The sequence below is a fragment of the Rhineura floridana genome, chromosome 14, assembly GCF_030035675.1.
Source record: "Rhineura floridana isolate rRhiFlo1 chromosome 14, rRhiFlo1.hap2, whole genome shotgun sequence".
Classification (NCBI taxonomy): Eukaryota; Metazoa; Chordata; class Lepidosauria; order Squamata; family Rhineuridae; genus Rhineura; species Rhineura floridana.
The window spans coordinates 2,832,608-2,852,516 of NC_084493.1; the positions used below are offsets into that span (position 1 = coordinate 2,832,608).

The 19,909-nt window shown below is 48.3% G+C and overlaps 1 protein-coding gene across 3 annotated transcripts in view; it reads right to left on the minus strand.

Moving 5' to 3' along the window:
- Positions 1-19,909, minus strand: part of SMAD6 (SMAD family member 6) — a 53,209-nt gene that overhangs the window by 21,989 nt on the left and 11,311 nt on the right. For 2 of the 3 annotated variants that reach the window (XM_061595375.1, XM_061595378.1), the window contains exons 2-3: positions 19,747-19,803; positions 14,884-14,961 (exon numbers count right to left, since the gene is read on the minus strand). In XM_061595375.1, the coding sequence (XP_061451359.1) occupies positions 14,884-14,961; positions 19,747-19,803 (135 nt within the window). The remainder of the gene's footprint in view (positions 1-14,883; positions 14,962-19,746; positions 19,804-19,909) is intronic. The other variant, XM_061595377.1, reaches the window with a different exon arrangement.

A 19,909-nucleotide genomic window follows, 5' to 3' on the forward strand; every position in this document is an offset into this window, starting at 1 on the left:
AGTGAGAACTTGGCCATGCTGGCAAATGTGTCATTTTATTTTTGTACATCAGGGAACCTAAAGTGGCGTACATGTGGGGTCACCCATCCGGACCCTGACCAAACCCAGACCTACTTAGCGTCACCAAGGTCTTCAGACCACCTATGGTCTGGGACCCCTATTCCTTGCATCCACTTTTTATCATGGGGGACAAGGAAGTGAGGAGGTTGGAAGGGGTTGCAGCGACCAAGCGACAAGCGTCACGCTGCACAGTTTCAAAAACAGGCACCTGCATTTCGTCTGAAGCTCTCAAATCTTTTTGCTCTTTACAGCTGAGCAAAAGCTCTGTTGGAAAACAAAGGAGGTGCTGCCACTGTCCACCCCTTTGGGACAAGCCCAAGAAGTGAGGCGAGTGGGTAACTCAGCCTTCGCCAAACTGGTGCCCTTCCTTATGGTGTGGAACTATAACTCCCGTCAGCCCCAGCCAGCACGACCAATGGTCAAGGGTGAAAAGAACTGCAGTCCAAAACTACCCAGAGGGGAACCAGGTCTGCGGGAGGCTGAGCTAATTGCGAGGCTGGGCTAACAGCAAGTTGCCAAAGGTCAGCTCCTGAACCCACAACCCAAGACAGGCTTCACAAGCAGCAACTCCAAGAACACCGAGGGGGGGGGTAAAGTCTTGGAAGCCAAGCTCCTTCAGACGGGGCAGCTCTCTCAAGCCATGAAGGTTCTTGCACAAATCCAAGCAAGCACCTTTGGCCAAATTGTGCCGCATTCAACAAGGAGTCTTGGCTCTTTCAAGCACAGCTGAATCCAATTTCAGATCACCAGATTCATATCGGTGGCGCTGAAATGGAAAACGCTAAGGGCATTTTCAAGTATGTGTGGCTGCAATGATCTGAAAACTCTGCTTTAAAAAATGGGGTGGGAGAGGGAGGATGTATCCAGAGGAATTGCATGAAACGTTTCTACTGAAAAACAAGCAAAGTGCTTTCTCATACTTCAGCTGACGTTGGTCTTTGGTGACGGGGAAAGGGCTGAAAAGAGACAGAGATGGATGTGCTGCTTAGAATGGAGGACTTGGGAAATAAAACTGAATGGCTGGAAGGCAGGCATCCACATGATGGATTCTGCACTTTCATGAGCCACACAAATGTGCTGGGTGCAGAGTTCCAGATATTAAATACCTCTGTTTTCCTCTTTTTTTATTATTTCAAAAACAGCAAGTTTCTAGTCCTTATGGCTTCAAGGGTGAGCATAAAACCTCACAAGCAAAAGTTTGACCATTTCTTCAATGCTCAAGTTGGAGACGCTCCAGGCCATTTAAATTGTTAAGAGCAGCTCACCCTTAAACTCCCATCACCTGCACCCCTCCCAACACTTCTTATCCTGATCTAAGATTCTCCTTTACTCTTTATGCTTAACCTCCACAGCCTATGGCAAAATATACTTAGCACTACTGTGAGGCCCCAAGTACAAGAGAATGCCTAGTGTTTTTAATTTCTGTCTTTCCTATTTTGCAAATGTATACAGCATATGCTGGACACAAAATCTGGGGTTTCTTCACAGGGAATGTTTAATCACTGTTCTGAAGGCGAGTGCAGTTTGTGTTGCAATAACCATAACAACAACGGCACTTAGCAGTGCTTAAGCCTAGAGGCTCTCACTGTGATCTGTGGACCACTAGCGCTCCACACACCGGGCGCAACAAAAAGGAGGGGTGGCAGGAAGAGGGGAAGAAAGGTTCAGTGGGCATACTGAAGAAGTGGTAAGCCACCATTCTTCATGCACCTTCTAAGAGACTGTTGATGAGATTGACCTCCATTCGTCTCCAGGGAGAGGGCCACGGCTCAGTGGCACAGCATCTGCTGTACATGCAGAAAATCCCAGGTTCAACCTCTGGCATCTCTAGGTACGGCTGAGAAAGACCTTGTCTGAAATCCTGGGGAGCTGCTGCCAGTCAGTGTCAGCAATACTGAGCCTGATGGTTTGCAAGCACAAAGTCCTAGGTTCAATCCCTGGCATTTCCAAGTAGGGGTGTCAAAGACCTCACTGAAAACCCAGGAGAGTTGACAACACTCAGCTAGATGGACTAATGGCTTGCCTCGATATTAAGGCAGCTGCCTACGTTCCTGTCTCTCTGGACAGCCCTTGCACCAATTGTGTCACGGATACGCCAACTCAGGGATTCTGAAATACACGTGGCGTAGTGGTTAGTGTGTTGGACTATGACCTGGGAGACCAGGGTTAGAATCCCCACACAGCCATGAAGCTCCCTTGGTGACCTTGGGCCAGTCACTGCCTCTCAGCCTCAGAGGAAGGCAATGGTAAACCACCTCTGAATACCGCTTGCCATGAAAATCCTATTCATAGGGTCGCCCATAAGTCGGAATCGACTTGAAGGCAGCCCATTTCCATTTTTCAATTTGGACAGGGAGAAACCAAGTCTTGAAAATCCTTCCAAAAACACAGCTAGCCCATCTCTGACGTTGTTCACAACAATGGCGTTGGCTAAAAAAAGCCAAATGAAACAGGGAAGCATACCCTGCATTTAAACAGAAAGCAAGCAACGTCCAAGAGCAATTCCCAACTGTAAAACAAGGTTCACTTTATTTATTATTTTGAAAACACAAATTACTTCCAAAAGCAGGCAAGCGGAAGGACACAGCCTGCCGGAGCCGGCCGGCGCTGGGCCAACCCCATAAATGCTTGGCAGAATACAGAGCCCTCTTCTACTGAAATGGGGCTTGTGGCTGCCATCCTCCCCCACCCCGGCACTCACGATGGAGTCAGATTTCAGAACGCACCTTTCTCTGCCTTTCCCATTTCGAAAACGAACCCTGTAAGAAGCGGCTGGGGGAAGGTCAGCGGTGGGACACCACCTTTGTGGCAGATGGCCCCAGGTTGAGTTCCTGGCATTCTGCAGAGCCGCTGCCAGTCAGTGTAGACAATACTAAGCCAGATGGATCAACAGTCTGATTCGGTATTATGCAGCTTCTTACAATTTCACCATGTCTTTCTGGGCACAACCCTCCTTTCATGCAAAACAATCCTCTCCGGACACCCTCCCAAATTTGTGACACCCCAGCTTTTAGGCAGATGCTGTTTGGGGAAGCAAGCGCCGCAGCTCAGGGATAGAACATCTGCTTTGTATGCCTGAAACTCCTGCCTGAAACCCTGGAGAGCTGCTGTCAGTCAGTGCTGACAATACCGAGCTAGATGGACCAATAGTCTGACTCAGGATAACAAAAAAGAGGGTGGAAAATCCCGAAATGCTGAAATGCTCCCCCCAATTCCTAACTTAAGAGCCCCCTGAGGGCACCAATGTGAGCTCCTGTTTGCGCGGAACGTCCCTGTCAGTGGAGGAAGCTGCTCCCTTGCGCATCCCTGTTGAGCCCACATAGCTGCCTCTGCTACCAAATGTTTTGCTTTTAAGTGGGATGAAGAAAGTGGTGGCCTCTCTCCCCTTGGGAGATTCACTAAAAGCAGCCTTCTCTGACCTGTGGCTGATGGAGGTTGTAGTCCAAAACATCTGGAGGGCACCAGGTTGGCAAAGGCTAGATGAAACTGTGTGCTAGCGAGGCAAGAGTGCAATGCACTCCAAGAGACTGTGGTTATGATTTAATGTTAGTTAGTTGTCTGTTGTTACCCGAAGGTCTCCAAGCAACTTACAACATTGTTAAAAACACAAATAAATATATTATGCCATAAAACAGAAACAAAAAAAAGGCAAACCACCCTCAGAACAGCCATGCAAAGCTTTGGCAGCACCCTCATGGCCAGCAACTTCATCTTAGTGTATCAAAAGCTGGGGGGGGGGGGAGAGGAAGAGAAGGCAAGTCTTTCGCCGGCACTGTGCCAGGCAGACCTTGCTGGGGAGTGCTTTCCCCAGATGTGCCCTAGGACCACTCAGCCGTTTCGCAGAGGATGCCTGCGGTGGGGGCAGCTGTGCCACATTTAAGGTCACGCAGTTGCAGGCTCTAGGGCCCATAAAACGTCTCAGGCCAAGTCTGTGTAGGCCAAAAGGATTCAAGAACATAAAACAGATAGGTGGGGTTGGGACCACTTTCTGAGTGGGAAATCTACCCTAAAATTTCCTCTCCTTTCCCGGCTGTAGCCAGCTGTGGAAGAAGAGCGGGGAACGGGGATCCAGAAGAGCAGATGTGAAAGGAGGCCAGGCAACGTCCCAGCCTGGAAGCCTTTATGACAGAGTCCTTCCAGAGCAGGATGCCCTACGCTAGCCAGACTGGGCCGGCAAAGTCACTCCACAGCCTGCCTAGAAATATTTCATACTACGCAGAAACATCACTCAGGCAAGGCTCCACCCTGCAGTCTAGCTGCTTCAAGCACACACATCCTCACAGAATCATAGAGGTGGAAGGGGCCTATAAGGCCATCAAGTCCAACCCTCTGCTCGGTGCAAGAATCCAAATTAAAGCATCCTCAACAGGTGCCTGGAGCTCCTGGTCCTAGACCCAGCAGCAGCCACAGTCACCTGCCTTGGAGAGCTGACCCATAAGCTCCGAGTTATCCCCCAAGATTTGCAAGACGGCCAATGAGGGCCTCTGCTGACTCTTTTAATGGAGGCAACTATGAGTTACACAGCACATCAACCAGTCCTTATCACAGGGTAACCAACACGGTGCAAGTCTTTCTCCCTGACCCCACCCCATGCTCTGGACTACAACTCCCATCAGCCCCAGCCAGAATGGCCAAAGGTAAGGGATGATGGGAGTTGTAGTCCAAAGCAATTGGACGGCACCAGGTTGGGTACCCTTGCCTAGAGATTTGAAGGCTCAGGAGGGGAAAGGGAAATTGGGGGGAGGGACCAGTGCCCATTTCTCCCCCTTTTTGTCCCCCACCCCACCCAAAACATTGAAAAAAATCAGAAAAAAACCCATCCCCTAATTTTTCTGCCCCCCCCTCCCCGGGCCTTCACATCTCTGCCCTTGCCTTACGGCATGATTGGGAAATCAAAGAACATTCGTTCAGAATTCATCAGAGAACCTACAAAGAAACACTCATTTGTTTGTGTTCCTTTTCAAATGTGGGGTCTGGGAAGGAGATGGGAGGGCATCCGGAGGCGGCAGATGGGAAAAGACAAATCAACCGAGTCATTCTCAGGAGCAGATAGTCCCACTGTCGTCGTCCCCCCCCCCGAATCAATGTTACCCCCTCACAAACATGCCTGTGCCGAGATCTTGCAAGGAGGTGGCTGATGCCCCGTTCTAGGAGGAACCGAGGAAGGCATCTGGTGGGCTGGGCGAGGCTTGGCATTGTGGCATAACCGCAGAACAAACAGAGGGTCAGAGAGGGGCACAGGGCAGCCCATAAAGCACCTGCTACAGTAGACAGCCAGAGGGGCACATCTTCCTTTTGCCGTTCCTTGTGCCCTGTGGGACAACTGGCCCTTCTAAAGCCAGTTACAAAGCCAAGACCGTGGCAGCTTCTGGTCATTTTTACGTGAATTGGCCTGTGCTCAGAAAACGGAAGAAATGGGAACGGAGGTACTAGAGGTGTGAAGGTCCAGGGGGGAAAAAACAGGAAAATTTTCTTGGGGGAACCAGGCATATGCTGGGGGGTAAAGAAAGGCCGGGGAAGGAACTGGCAATCCCACCCCAAATATACGGTCTGCCTAGTAAACGTCTCAAGATGTCACCCTAAGAGTCAGAAACGACTCGCACTACAAGTGCGGGGACACCTTTACCTTTTATTTCCCATTTTTTCAGGAAAAAACAGGGAAAAGTCCCCACCCCCAATTTTTCCAGGGCTCACTGTCATAGGGATAACAAAAAGCTGCCTTATACCAGTCAGACCCACTGGTCCGTCTAGCTCAGTGTTGTCTGCACTGACTGGCAGCAGCTCTCCAAGATTTCAGGCAGGGGACATTCCCAACCCTACCTGGAGATGCCATGGAACCTAGGACCTTCTGCGGGCAAAGCAGGTACTCTGCCACTGAGCTACAGCCCATCAGGGACTCCCAGGCTGAGAATGGGGCCCCAATGCAAGAGCTCAGATCTTGGCGCCTTATTCAGGCCCAGAAAAGGGTAGCCATCCCCAACTTGGTGCTCTCCAAGCATTTTGGACTACAGTGCCCATCAGCCCCATTTTCATGTGGCCATGCTGATGGGCCCTGTAGTCCAAACGTTTTGGGGGACACCAGGTTGGGGGAAGGCTGGAATAGCCAGCCTCCCTGTTTAAGGACATCCCCAAAGCATAAGTCAAACAATCCCATACATAGTTTTGTCTTGAAATGTGGTCTGCTCTGGTGCTTCAGGGACTAAAATGCTGAAATCTGAAAGGAGGGAGGCAGAATCTTTTGAGATATTTTAACTGACCGCCTCTGTGGCACCACATCAATACTTTGCTCAACCACGAGAAAGACAGGCGAAGAAACACAAGAAAGGTGGTCAAGAGGTGCCAAGATACAAGCGGATCCAGGGCAGGTGGGCAGAGGGTACCTGGTTGAATCAGGATCCTAACCTAAAAGTGAGAGAGCCTCCAGGGCCTTCTGAGGTTGGCTTCTTTTGGTTGCAAAACAAGCTGAGAACAAAGAGCCGGGGAAAGGCAACAGCCAGTAAGCCGCCACCGTCGCTGATCCTTATCCCATGCCATCGTCTCCTTGATGCAAATTAGGCATGAACTATCTGCCTCCGGATCTTGGGCACAGTTTGCTTTGGCATACACTGCCGCTTCTAAGGCCGGGGTGTGCCCAAACGCCACAGACTTCAAAGTGCACGTTTATAGCGGTGCCCAGTTTGCAACCCACCCAAGGAAACAGCAAGAGTGAGATCAACAGGTTTATGTGCCAACGGTAACCCCATCAGATGGCATGGTTGCAGCCATGAACCACAGTGACAACGGGCTCTGATGGAAGTTGCAGTCCAACATTTTTTGGAGGGCACCATATTGGTGCTCTTTGGCGCTAGATAGTCCAATGGTCCAACAGCCATGAGCTAGATTAGTTTTCTCCCCAACCTAGTGCCCTCCAGAAGCTTTGGACTACAACTCCCATCTGCCCTAGCTAGCCTGGCCAGTGTACAGCGATGATGGGAGTTGCAGTCCAAAACATCTGGAGGGCACCAGACTGGGGAAGGTTGACTTAGATAGGCTAATCATCTGACTTAGGATAAGGCAGCTTCCTACATAACCTCCAAAACTACTACTCATTCTTATGAATTAAAGCCAGGAAAGGAATCCACAGAACAGCATCTTAATATATCCTACATAAGTTTTTAACTCTGCCACCAATGGCCATGCAGAAATATTTGTTTCCAAAACAAGAGACTGCTTCGTCCATTCAGATTCAGAATTGTGTAACTCTGGGGGGAAAAAAAGGTCAGCCAAGAAGGGCATCTCTGTGCAAAGCACTTTTGTTCTGAACCAAAACCTAAACATCAATTTGATACATTTCCATCCGTTAAACCATCATGCTAAACGCTGGAATTTGGTTAATCCAGACCTCCCTCCTTGTTCTCTCTAGGTATGTATCTTTTTCAGATTAACCATTGTCTGATCCTTGAAAAACAAAAACAAAAATAGCTATGTAGCCTTTGGAAAATCAAGGACCGCGGTGGACTGGAGTTCTACACATCTTCACAGGTCTATAACACGTTTCTTCATCTATATCCTCTTCCCTTCGTTACCAAACAATTCTGTCCATCCACTCAAGCAATCCACGAAATATACACAGTGGGTTGCTCTGCACATTTTATGAGTGTGCACCACACATTTCCAGCCTGGAAAAGCAAATGTTCTTGTTGCAACCATTTGGGCTTCTTTTGTTACATTAAAAGAAAATAGATGAAAGAAGAGGGGTGGTGAGAACATAATAGGAACAGTTCCAACATCTCAAAGCTGGGTTCCTGAGCAGTTCAAAGCTGTAGATGGCTCAACTCGGAACAGTCGGTGCTGTGCTTTCAGACCTGAATCAACACAAATGCCCAGTGTTCCACGGCAGTGGGATTTAGCTGTCAGAAGTTCTTTGAAATTATGGATATTTCTCTGAAGTTCTCTCTCTGCAGTTTGTCTCCAGAGGGTTTTGATTTTCTCTTAAAAAAAAAAATTCTTCCACCATCTCTGGTTCTCCAACAGGGGCCTCCTACCCCTCCTAAAACTCGAGCTTTTCCACACAAAAAAGTAAATTGCCGAGTTTGGATTTGGCATCTCCAGGAAGGGGAGGCACCTTTGATGAATACCAAACGGGCAGACTTCAATCGCTTCAGTGAGAGCCGCACATTTAATAAGTTATTTCCGTGGAAAAACCTTGGTCACACAGTTTGGAGGAAAAGGTTATGAACACCTCCTGGTCATCAAAGCGGAGTAAGAATGGGGGTGGGGAGTTACTGTAACTCTAGAGAACTTCTCTCAACAGGTTCCAAGAAGAATCCAGAGTTTCTCCTTTGGTACCAACCTCATTTTCAAACATGATAAATAAGCTATGACCAGCAGCCAAATGTATCTCCAAGCTGGGCTGGAGAACCTCAAGCCCGGAGGGCCAAATGCGGACCTCCAGGCATCTATATTTGGCCCTCAAAACTCTCTCCCAGGCCACACCCCTCACTGGCTCCACTCTGCACCTCTACAAATGCCCGGCTAAAATGTGTCCTTGAACTCTGACGATGCCTCCTGCATGCCTAGATGGACGTCAGAGGGAGAGGTTTATACACAGAAACTAACCCACTGCTTCATCCACTTTAACCTCTGCCTGCACCCAACACTAGCATGCAGCCCTTGGAAGGTTGCTCAGAAGGCAATGGCCCTTGAGCTGAGAAAGTCCCCGCCCCTGCTCTAAGCCTTTGGGGGTCTTTACTTGCCTAAAAACATGGGAGTAGGGTGTTGGGGTTCTTTCTCTGCGTGAAAACTATTACTATTGTAATGGTTCCTAATTTCCTTTTAAATTTCAGCAGTTATTTTACTGATTACTTGTTTCGCCCTGAATCAATAGAATGAGGCGGTGGTGAGGGCACCCTTAATTCCACCAGTTGGGCTAAGCGTTTTATTTTTTAGTATTTCTCATCGTCTGTTCGGCTGTTTCTGGCTCCTAAGTATGTGGGATGTATTATTAGTGAAAGCACCTTTTAATCTTCTAGGTTGTGATTTTGCTGTCTTGCGTGGTTTTGACTGATGGTTGGTTTATGGCATTTTATTGTACTCTACTGTACATTTTGTGGTTTTAATACGCGGCTCACTGCTTTTGGATCACGGGATCATAGGTGCCTTAGTGCAAGCCCTTGGTCCAAGACAAGAGACGTACCCACCCCACCTGGATGCTGGGGACTTAACCTGGACCCTTCTGTTTGCAAAGCAGACTTTCTCCCACTGAGCTATGGCCCTTCATGCTCTGACAATCTTTGGGCCGAAAAGCAGTATATAAACAAACCACAGCAATAATAATCTACACCACCCCTCTCAAGTAAATCAAGGTGGTTACAGGCAGATTTATTTTACCAATTTACCACTTTTATGTACTGCTTTTCTGATGGGGAACTGGTTGATTTTATGAGAGAATGCACATATATTCCACCACTTTGGCTGGCTGCAACCCCGTTCTGCAATGCAGACTCCCCAACCAGCTGCCCTCTGAAAGTTTTGGACTACAGCTCCCATCAGTCCCAGCCAGCATGCGAGAACCTGCAAGAATCACACCTCTCTGGCCAACAGGAGACCTAACTGGCAGCCAGACCTGTCTCTGCTATGCAGAACTGCACAAAATGGCAGATTTATACACTACGCAGCAGGAAAGCCAGAATCGCCACCAAGCCAGGAGGCCACAACAGCTGAGGCCGTGCTGAACAGTCTCCCACAAACGCTGGGCCTTTGAAGGGGTTGTAATGGTCGCCTACACACCCTAGTTTTTACTCCTCCCCTTTTTACATTGCTCACAGCTGTCTGGCCGCTTTTGCTGAGACTCCAACAGCATTTTCCTTCTTGCCCTGGAGCGGCCCGTGCCGCAGGGCGGAGCCGCTCTCTCAACACGGGTGCTGCTGCATTTCACCTGGATGTGGATGGGGCAGCGCAGGTGACCAGCAAGGTGAGCGTCTGCACAGCCCCGACCCTACCACCACACTGGCGGAGCCAATCTGGTGCTCCTGCCATGCAGCCTGGCGCCCAAATGTATCACTCCAAGCCAGCCTCTCTACCCAGCCACACCTCCAACTGGTCCTGCTTCCCATCCTCTTCCCCTTTGAATGTTTTTCCTGGGCAGGAATGAGTGCTTGAACCCGACAGTGCCTCTTCCTTCCCTTGATGGAGAATAGACAAGGCTGTGTGGCTGAGTGTGCAAACGTGCCTAGTGTACAAAGGTGGCATTTTACATTCACAGCCCCGTCCACTTCTGCCTCCAGCCCCGCCCATCACTCGCATGTGGCCCCCAGGAAGCTGTCCAAAAGGGAATACGGCTCTCGGGCTGGAAAAGGTTCCCCTATCCTGGGTCTAGACCAGTGAAGCGTTTGAAAACTGCTGTGGTTCTTGGCGGACCCCTTAATTCTTTTTCTGCCTGGTGCAGTCAGGCTCATGCCCTGTGCTAGATGCTGTATGATTTTTAATTGGATTTTTATTTCTTCTTCTATTTCTCTGTTGTATTTTATTGAATGCATTCCACTGAGCTCTTATTGTAATACAGTAAGATGACAACATAAGAAATAAAAGAAGTGATAAAAATGCAATTAAAAATCAGTATGAATATTTAATGCAGACACGGTGCGGACCACCAGAATGAAGCTCACAGACCACAGGATGGAACCCCTGGTCTAGACTATGGTCTGAAAGCACATGAGGCCTTCACCTTGCTGAAGTTAAGCAGGTCTGGGTCTGGTCAGCGCTTGGCTGGGAGACGTACCAGAGGCCCCACCTTGGGTTTCGTGATGCTGCATTCCTTCCATCATGGCCCCCAAGGCGGAAACACGGGGCCACGCCACACCAGCCTCTCCTGCCAGGAACCGAACTCCATGGAAGTTACTGAAGTTTAGGGAGCTCAGGGTTAACCTCTGTGAGTCTTATCCTATATATGAAATCCTGCCCACTGGGGAAGATAAATAACCAGCATCACACTCTTATGAAGAGTTGCGCCACTTGAAATTCCATGGTAGGGAGATGGGAATATCCAATTACACTACAATCCTGGTCACAAAGTGATAGTTATTTTATTCCCAAAGAAAAGTTTAAACCCACTTTTTTCTCCTGTCAACTATGCAGAGCTCAGATACCACAGAGACTAATTCGTCACCTTCCTTCTGGAAGCTAGCCGCTATTGTCTGTTCTTGTGTGGCTTATTGAGAGAGAAAGAGAAACGGGTCATTCCAAGACGTTATTTTAGAACCAAAAGTGCAGTGTTTTCCTGTTGAAAATCATACACATGCCTTTAGTCCAGTGGTCTGAAACTGCATTTACTGAAGCTCCACATCTGAGTCAGAAGCCAAGAGAGGCCAAGCCCAGCGCCAGCTCGCCTTCCTTGGTTGTGGGGCCAGAGGAATGTCTCAAATTCCTGTGCGTCAGAATCAAATTCGAGATGCCTCCCCAAAACTTCCTCCCCGCTCTCAGATTTAGCATGAAGTCTCTGTCTTGAACAAAGGAGGCCTGAAGAAAATCCCCTGGGCTCCTGCGCTGCTTCCCAGTACCTTTGATGCATGAGAGGGCCATGGAAGCGAACCCGTCACCAGCTCCATCATTAGGCTTTGCCCTTGTCCAGAACAGGCCTCCAACTCTACAGAAGCACCGCGTGCATGGTGGAGCAGAGCTGCCCACCTCGTGCCGCCATCACCATGCTTCACGTGGGCAGGGCCCAAGGTGGGGAAGGGGCAAGGTCAATGCTATGCAGGTACATGAGCAGGACCTCGCCAGTGCCCCCTCTGGTGCACCCACACAGCGCCACCCTTGCAGATGCACCACCCCAGCCCAGGTAAGCAGCCTTGTTTGTTTGTTTGTTTAGGAACATAGGAAGCTGCTGCCTCACACCAAGTCAGGCCATTGGTCAGTCTAATCCAGTGCTGTCTACACTGACTGGCAGCTGCTCTCCTGAGTTTAAGAAAGTAAGAACAGCCTGCTGGATCAGGCCAGTGGCCCACCTAGTCCAGCATCCTGTTCTCACAGTGGCCAACCAGATGCCCATTATGGGAAGCCTGCAAGCAGAATCTGAGCGCAAGAGCACTCTCCCCTTCTGTGGCTTCCAGCAACTGGGTTTCAGAAGGATGCTGCATCCGACCCTGGAGGGGGAGCATAGCCATCATGGCTAGTAGCCACTCATAGCTTTATCCTCCATGAATTTGTCCAATCCTCTTTTAAAGCCGTCCAAGTTGGTGGCTACAACTACCTCTTAGGGAAGCAAATGCCACAGTTTAACTACGTGCTGTGCAAAGAAGTATTTTCTTTTGCCTGTCCTGAATATTCCAACATTCAGCTTCACTGGATGCCACCCAATTCTTGTATTATGAGAGAGGGAGAAAAACTTTTCTCTATCCACTTTCCTCATGCCATGTACAATTTCATACACCTCTATCATGTGTCCTCTTATTTGCCTTTCCGCTAAACTAAAAAGGCCCAAACGTTGCAAACTTTCTTCACAGGGGAGTTGATCCATCCCTTTGATTATTTGGGTTGCCCTTTTCTGAACTTTTGCCAACCCTCCAATACCCTTTTGCTCTAACAGGATACAAGGCGGCGGCAGCAGAGCAACAGCAGCAGCCAGAAGCCTCGTGGTCACCAGGCCAAATCTGGTGCCCGAACAGCAAGTTAGCAAGTTGCCAATTACTCCACCACAACTTTGAGGAGGTGCAGCTGAAACAGCCACATCATCACCACCACCGCCAGCATTTGCCATTCTCATCCATCTCTGCAAAGACTTAGTAAGTCACCCCTGCCTTTTAAAAGGATCACTGGGTTATCATGTATCAGTTTTCATGAACTGTCAGGCAAATAAGTAACTGAAACACAGCATAATGAAATAATTTCCCATCAGGACCATTCTCCCATGAGCCATCCCTTTGCTCAGGTCACCACAACAGCTAAAGAACATTGACATTTTCACCCCCAACTGGGTATCTGACAACGAAGCAGCCACAAGAAGGTCCATGGCCAGTGGGCCAAACCTAGCCATAAGGGCGGCCACTTGCTAACCACTTAAACGTGATAATTGATTGTGAACATCTTTTCTTAGATGCCAGAGAGCCTCTTGGATCTATAAAGTAGAATATGAGTATTCTAAATTAATAAATCCCAGCTTCTCTAACGCCATATTCCAACAGGTCTATCTTTCTACCAATGTTTGATCTGGTCTGGCCACAACTACACCACCACTGACACCATATTTCACTTTGGCTTACTGAGCTGCTACCTTTGCTTCTTCCAAACAGGTGTCTAAATCAGGTTTCCCCAAGCTGCTGCCTCCCAGATATTTTGGCCTACAACTCCCATCAGCCTCAGCCGCACAGCCATTTGTCAGAGAAGAGGGGTCTTGCAGTCCAAAGCATCTGCAACGCACCAGATTGGAGGAAGGCAGCTCAAAATGCAAACTCCCACCTACCACATCAGAAAAACAACAACTAAGAAGTCTTGTATATTCTGGTCTTAGCAAATTTGGGTAAGGCTTGTCGCTGAATCAGACAACAAAGGGCAAATCAAAGCAGTGCGCATCATATGAAGCACATTTTCAAAAACAGTAGCCAGGATTGATTAAAACGGGATAGCTCTTCCAGGCCCGCAGTTCCACAACAAACAACAAGGCAAGTGTGAGAACTCGTTTATCAAAGGTTCCCTGGAGCAAATGAAGTCCTGCAAAACAGGAGAGATTATTGCAAAGGGAACAACCAGCTGCTGAATGGAGCAGACAGACTGTCCAACTGCTGTAGGTCTCTCCCACTCCCAAGCCAGCAATACGGCACAACAGAAACTTTCAGTCGACACCCAGCAGGAAAATATCATGGCAGTTCACATGGCAGGGACATTTTTTTTTATGGTAACACAGAACATCTATCATGCTACATGGAAAACGAGATCATTCCCACTTTGAAACCTGAGTTGAGATTAATGCTGACAGTTTTTCAGACTATGTTTTGGAGGAACGGATAATCAGACAAATGGAAGCATTTAAACAAACCTCCCTTTGCAGAGCTACTTAAAGAGGACGCACACCGATTACGAAACAAAACTGGATAGAGAAAAGATTCCTAACTTGAGCTTAATTCCTTCCCCCACAAATACCCACATTCAGCCATGTTGGAATACTGAATTGCTTTTCATCTTTTCACAAGTATTCCTTAAAAGAGTTGAACGAACTCAGATTTGCAGAAATGGGAGCAGAAATTTGAGTTCATTCTTACATATTAATTGATGTACTTTTATAGCACTAACTCTAAGGCTGTATCTACACCAAGAGTTGCTAAGCTGTGGCCCTCCAGATGTTTTGGGGCAACAACTCCCATCAGCCCCAGCCAGCATGGCCAGTGATAATGGGAATTGTAGTCCAGCAACACCTGGAGAATCACAGGTTAGTCACCCATGCTCTCCACTGCAAGAGTCGACTGATTTTAAACAAATTTAAGTGCCACAACTTCCACAGAAACCCTGGAATTAGTGGTTCGGTGATGGGGTTCAAACCTGTATTAAGAGATCCTGAGCCCCTGCACAGAACTGCAGTTCACAAGGCCTCCTAAGCTACTTTTAGTTGTGTACCACATATATGCCTCGATGCTCTCTTTCTATTCCAATGCATGCAAGGCCATTACCAAATATTTGGTAAACTTCTCAGGCTACAAAGCCCTGTGCAAAGTCCCTTCAATATGCATGATCCTCTCTTTCAAAATTCAGCATTCCTGGATTGTATTTCTCGAGGGAGTCAGTTTGACACTGCATTTGACAAAAGTTTCCCAACGGGTCACTTCATTTCAACACACTGCAAAGTCTGCCAACCTGAAAACTCTCCAGGGGTAACATTGGGCGAGTTTGTAGCCTCCGTTTCAGTGTAGGACAATGTGGAATCTGAAAGATCTAGGGAAGGGGGGTAGAGAGAGAAGAAAGGGCAATGGTTATTTCCTAGAAAGCAAGCATCTTTTTTGCCCAGAGTCTGAAGCACAAGTTTCTATCCACCCAGAACTCAGAATACATTTGCACATAGAACTACTTCAGTTTAACAGAATCTTTATCGCTCTTTAAACTCCTGTCATGTTCTTTCTACGGGTCAATGTACATACATGCTGCCCTCTTGGTGAGGCAACACATGGAAGCAAACCTCACTTGCTCTCAACGATTACACAACCTGCATGGGGCAAAAATGGGAAGGTGCTGTCTGCTGAAACGGTTGGAAGGCGGAAAGCTGACCCATTTATCCTCCTCCATGAATTTGCCTAAGCCTCTTTTAAAGCCATCCAAGCTGGTGGACATCCCTGCCTCCTGAGGGAGCAAGTTCCATAGCTTAACTATGAGCTGCACCAAGCACTTTCTTTTGTCTGCCCTGAATCTGCCAACATTCAGCTTCACTGGATGCCTATGAGTTCTAGAGTTATGAGAGAGAGGGAGAAAAACTTTTCTCTATCCACTCTCTCCACACCATGCCAAATGTTATAGCATCATCATCATCAATTGCTCGCTCTTCACCCAGAGGTCCCAGTGCAGGTTGCCACAATTTTAAAACACTGCATTAAAAACAACCTAAAATCACAAAATGGGTCCTAAAAAATACGTCTCAGGTGTCAAGGGCCAGGGTAAAGATGAACATCTTCAGCATTCGCCTAAAACTCTACAGTGAAGTTGTCAGATGCACCTCTATCATGCCTCCTCTTAGGGCACAATCCAACTGGCATACACACCAGGAAGAGGGGATACAGGATGTGGCAGAGGAGCGAGGAGGAGCGACAGTGTTGGAACAGCCGGGCTGTGATGGAAGAAGTCCCCCCCCCCAGCGCAGCCGCAGTGCAGCCACCCATGCACAGCAGGTGCAAGGCCGGCTCAGCCGAGACCAGCAGAAGTAGAGCCAGCGGAAGGCCCCCCAAAAGGGGCGTTCCGGGGGTGGAGCCGAGGGGAGAGTGTCTTACGCTGTATCCTGAGTCCGTCTGGCTCGGTCCTGCAGCCAGCAGTCCCAGCAATTCATACGCCAGGAAAAGGAGTGGCAAAAAGAAGCATGACTTTCTTTTCCTACCACCAAGCCCTGCCGGTGCAGCCAGCACCCTTCTTTCCCAGTGACTCCCGAACAAAGGTAAGATGTGGTGGTCCCTTCCACCGCCTTCCCTTCCACCAGCCTCCACCGAGTTGCACTGCTCCCCTACTCACCTTTTCTCTAGACTGAAAAGCCCCAACTGTTTTAACCGCTACCCGGCCTCTTAAACAATCAAACAAACACCTGGACATCCCAGAGACTGAATCTGGGATCTTCTGCATGCAAAGCTCATCCTCTGAGACGTGGCCTCTTGCAGAACTTAACTATCACAGTTTTCCTTTGTTTCACGGGCCTGCAGATGGAGAGCAATTGCACCCCTTCACTTTCCTGACACATCAGAACTGGTAGGACTTGGGCCTCAAAAAGAGCCAAGGTTGAGTGGATGAAATCAAACAAGTAGGAACTTGGAGCACCACGGATAAGGTTACACTAAGCCTCCAAACAATTCGTCGTTACTATACTTAATTATCACTATTAAAATTCTTGAAGCTGTTTATTCTTGTTTCCTTCCTTCCTTCCTCTCCAGATGAAACCAAGGAAACTTTGTTTTAACAAGTTAAAAGTCTTTGTTGGTCTTTCTGCCTCTCTCCCCGCTTCGCTTGCGCCCCTTTAATTAAAAATGTGCATTAAATGTTTGCTCCAAGATCAGCTGTTGTGCGTGCGTGCGCGGACACACTCTACATGCCCCCAACCCTTTTCTTTTCATCAAACTAGCCTGAAAAGCAACGTTTCACTTCTGTTTATGTCACTCAAAATTCTCTGTCTAAGGAGTACAACTCCCCTCTAAAGCAGGCTTCCCCAACTTGGTGCCCTCCACACTTTGGACTACAACTCCCATCAGCCCCAGCCAGAACGTAAGAACATCACAAGAGCCTGGCTGCTGGATCAGGCCAATGGCTCAGCTAGCCCAGCACCCTCTTCTCACAATGGCCAACCAGATGCCCCAATGGGAAGCCCGCAAGCAGGACAGGTACACAACAGCAGCGCTCTCCCCTCCTGCAGTTTCCAGCAACTGGTATTCAGTAGCATACAGCCTTCAGCAGTGGGTGGCCAGGATGGGCAATTGCCAGCGATGAGGGGAATTGTAGCCAGTAATGTAGTGGCAACTTCAGAAGAGTAGAGCCCCTTCATGGTAGTCACAGCCACGCCCCACCCTTTATTTGCTGCTGGGTTGAGAACAAAATCCTTGTTAATACCTTCTCCCACAACAATAGATGTCCCTAGGAGCCAATCAGTGTGTGTTAGCTACTGCGAAGTCTTCTCAGTGGCTGGCTCACCTCCTTTCACTCTGATTGGCACCAATCAGCAGGAAGGACAAGGATGCCTGTGAGAAGACCCTTTTCAGTGTCTAAGTTGCTCCCCTTTCACGCTGATTGGCTTGTAAGATGCTGGAGACATAGGGACCCTGCTCCCAAAAAAGTCTAAGACCCCCTGAGACCCTGGATGTCTACACCCCTGATGTAAAGAGAACAAAGGGATCCATACTTTTAATAACTTGATCCCCCCTTTTCAAAATAAAAGAAAAAAATCTCCAGGGGTAGACATGGCAAGTAGACAGCGAACCAGAGCTTTAATGCCTCTCGCTTTCCTGGATGGAGTATAGAGAGGGCTGCTTTGAGTGAGTGTAGAAATCTGTCTACTGTACAACGGTAAAATTTACAGTTGTTCCTCCGCCCACCTTTGCTGCTGCCCCCCCCCCCAATCACAGGCACGTGGCTCTCCAGGAGGTTGCCTACAAGGCCATGCAGCCCTCAGGCTGAAAATGGAATTGCACCCCTGTTCTGCAGGGACACTCCCCACCCACAAAGGATCTGGGCAAGCAATGAGCCTTCTTCTGCCCTCAAGTAGCCACGCTCTTCACTGGCTTGTAGCAGAAGAGGGGCGGGCAAGGTGAAAGCCCCACCACATTAGACAGCAGAGATGGTGACATCATCTCTTGGGATGCTATTTGCCAACCCTCTGCATGCCAAAGAAATAAAACTTTTCTCTGAGAGAAACTCAGTGAATAAGCTCAGCAGAGGAAAGGGGCAGACTGTGTTATTAGCTTGCAGGAGCCAAGGGTTAAAACTGCCACTTTTGAAAAGTCTCTTTATGGCAGGCAGCCAAAATGCCACAAAACAGCAAGCAAGCTTTTGAGTCCACCAGAAATCTTCATCAGGTTGGATGTTAAGTAAAGCTGGACGAAGGGGGCGGGATGAGGAAAGACACCGGACTGATGTTCAAGCCGCAATGTTTGCATTGGTCAAAAAGGAATTCACTCTGCAATCTCAAAGCTTTTGGAGGGATTCCGTTATGGTGGCTCTGTCTCTTTCTCTTCCCCCATTATTTAACTCTCTTTCATTGGCATTTGGACTCTTGAACTGGTTACATTTTCTCATCGTTTTGTTTCATGTCCTGTTCTTGTTTCTCTGAAGTGCCATACTGGGCTATGCTCTGAAACCCTAATAATTGATGTTTTAAAAAGGCATTTTTGTTGCATGGAGGGGGGGTTATGCACATGATCCCAAATTCATGAATTGTGATTTAGTAGTACAACTAAATCCCCATTCACTTGACCAGCCTCCCAATCCCAAGAAGCCAAAAGCAGAACTGGGCGGCCCATCCCCTGAGGTCTATAGTTAAATTCCTCAGTGACAGTATATACTTTGGAAGGCACATCCCATTGGATTGGACCAGCTTTTAAAGTAGGTTACTTTTTTTTTAATGCCCAGCTTCTTTGACCATCCTTCCTTTTGTTGATTGAAAACAAAACAAAAAATAAATCAGAAGTCTGCACAATTCACGGGGAGAGAAATGCAATTCAGAGCATCTCCGGGTGCTGTGTTTAAAGCAGACCTATTGCCTTTGTTTTGGCCAGATCCTTGTACTTTTAACAGATTCAGATTCCCCCCCCCCAACTGCTGTTCTGCAATGCTAGAACGTGGGCAGTGGGGCGGGGGACAACAAACGGACAAACAAGAAAAAACCATCCTGCAACTGCTGAGTTTCTGGCTATCATACAGATGCTAAAGGCAAAGATGCCTTGCCAGTGAAAAGGGTGGTAACCTAAGATTAGAGCAGGTTTGCCGGGGGAACGGTGGCAGCTCAGTGGTAGAGCATACCAGAGCTTGGAAAAGTTACTTTTTTGAACTACAACTCCCATCAGCCCCAGCCAGCATGGCCACTGAATTGGGCTGATGGGAGTTGTAGTTCAAAAAAGTAACTTTTCCAAGCTCTGGAGCATACGCTTTGCATGCAGAAGATCTCAGGTTCAACCTCTGGCATCTCCAGGTAGGGCTGGGAGGGTTCCATGTCTGAATCCCTGAACAGCCTCTGCCAATCAGGGTAGGCCAGCGGTGGCTGGTTGCTCCATGTCAGTAGGGCAGTGGAATCTGCTTCAGGTTTTAGTCTGAATTTTCAAGGATCTGCCCAAGGTGCTTCAGACTAAAACCTGGAGTGGATTGCATCGCCTCACTGACATGGAACTACCCGCTACCACTGGTACAGACAGTATTGAGCTGGATGAGTTTGGCATAAGGCAGATTCCTAACATTTCAAGGGGAATCACGCACACACACACCCGGCTCTTATTTCTGCCCAGCAAAGTACAGATAAAAGTCTCTTGTGGAGGAGATACTTACCCAGTGGCTTTTGCTCATCGTTTGGAGACAGCCGGGAGTAAGGAGGGGGTGGAGATTCTGAAAAGGAAGGAGGACAGAGATTAACACCATCTGGGAGTTTAAGTTACGAAAAGGTTGTGCTTCCACCCAAAGGAAATCACCATCTGGCTGAACCAATGGTGTG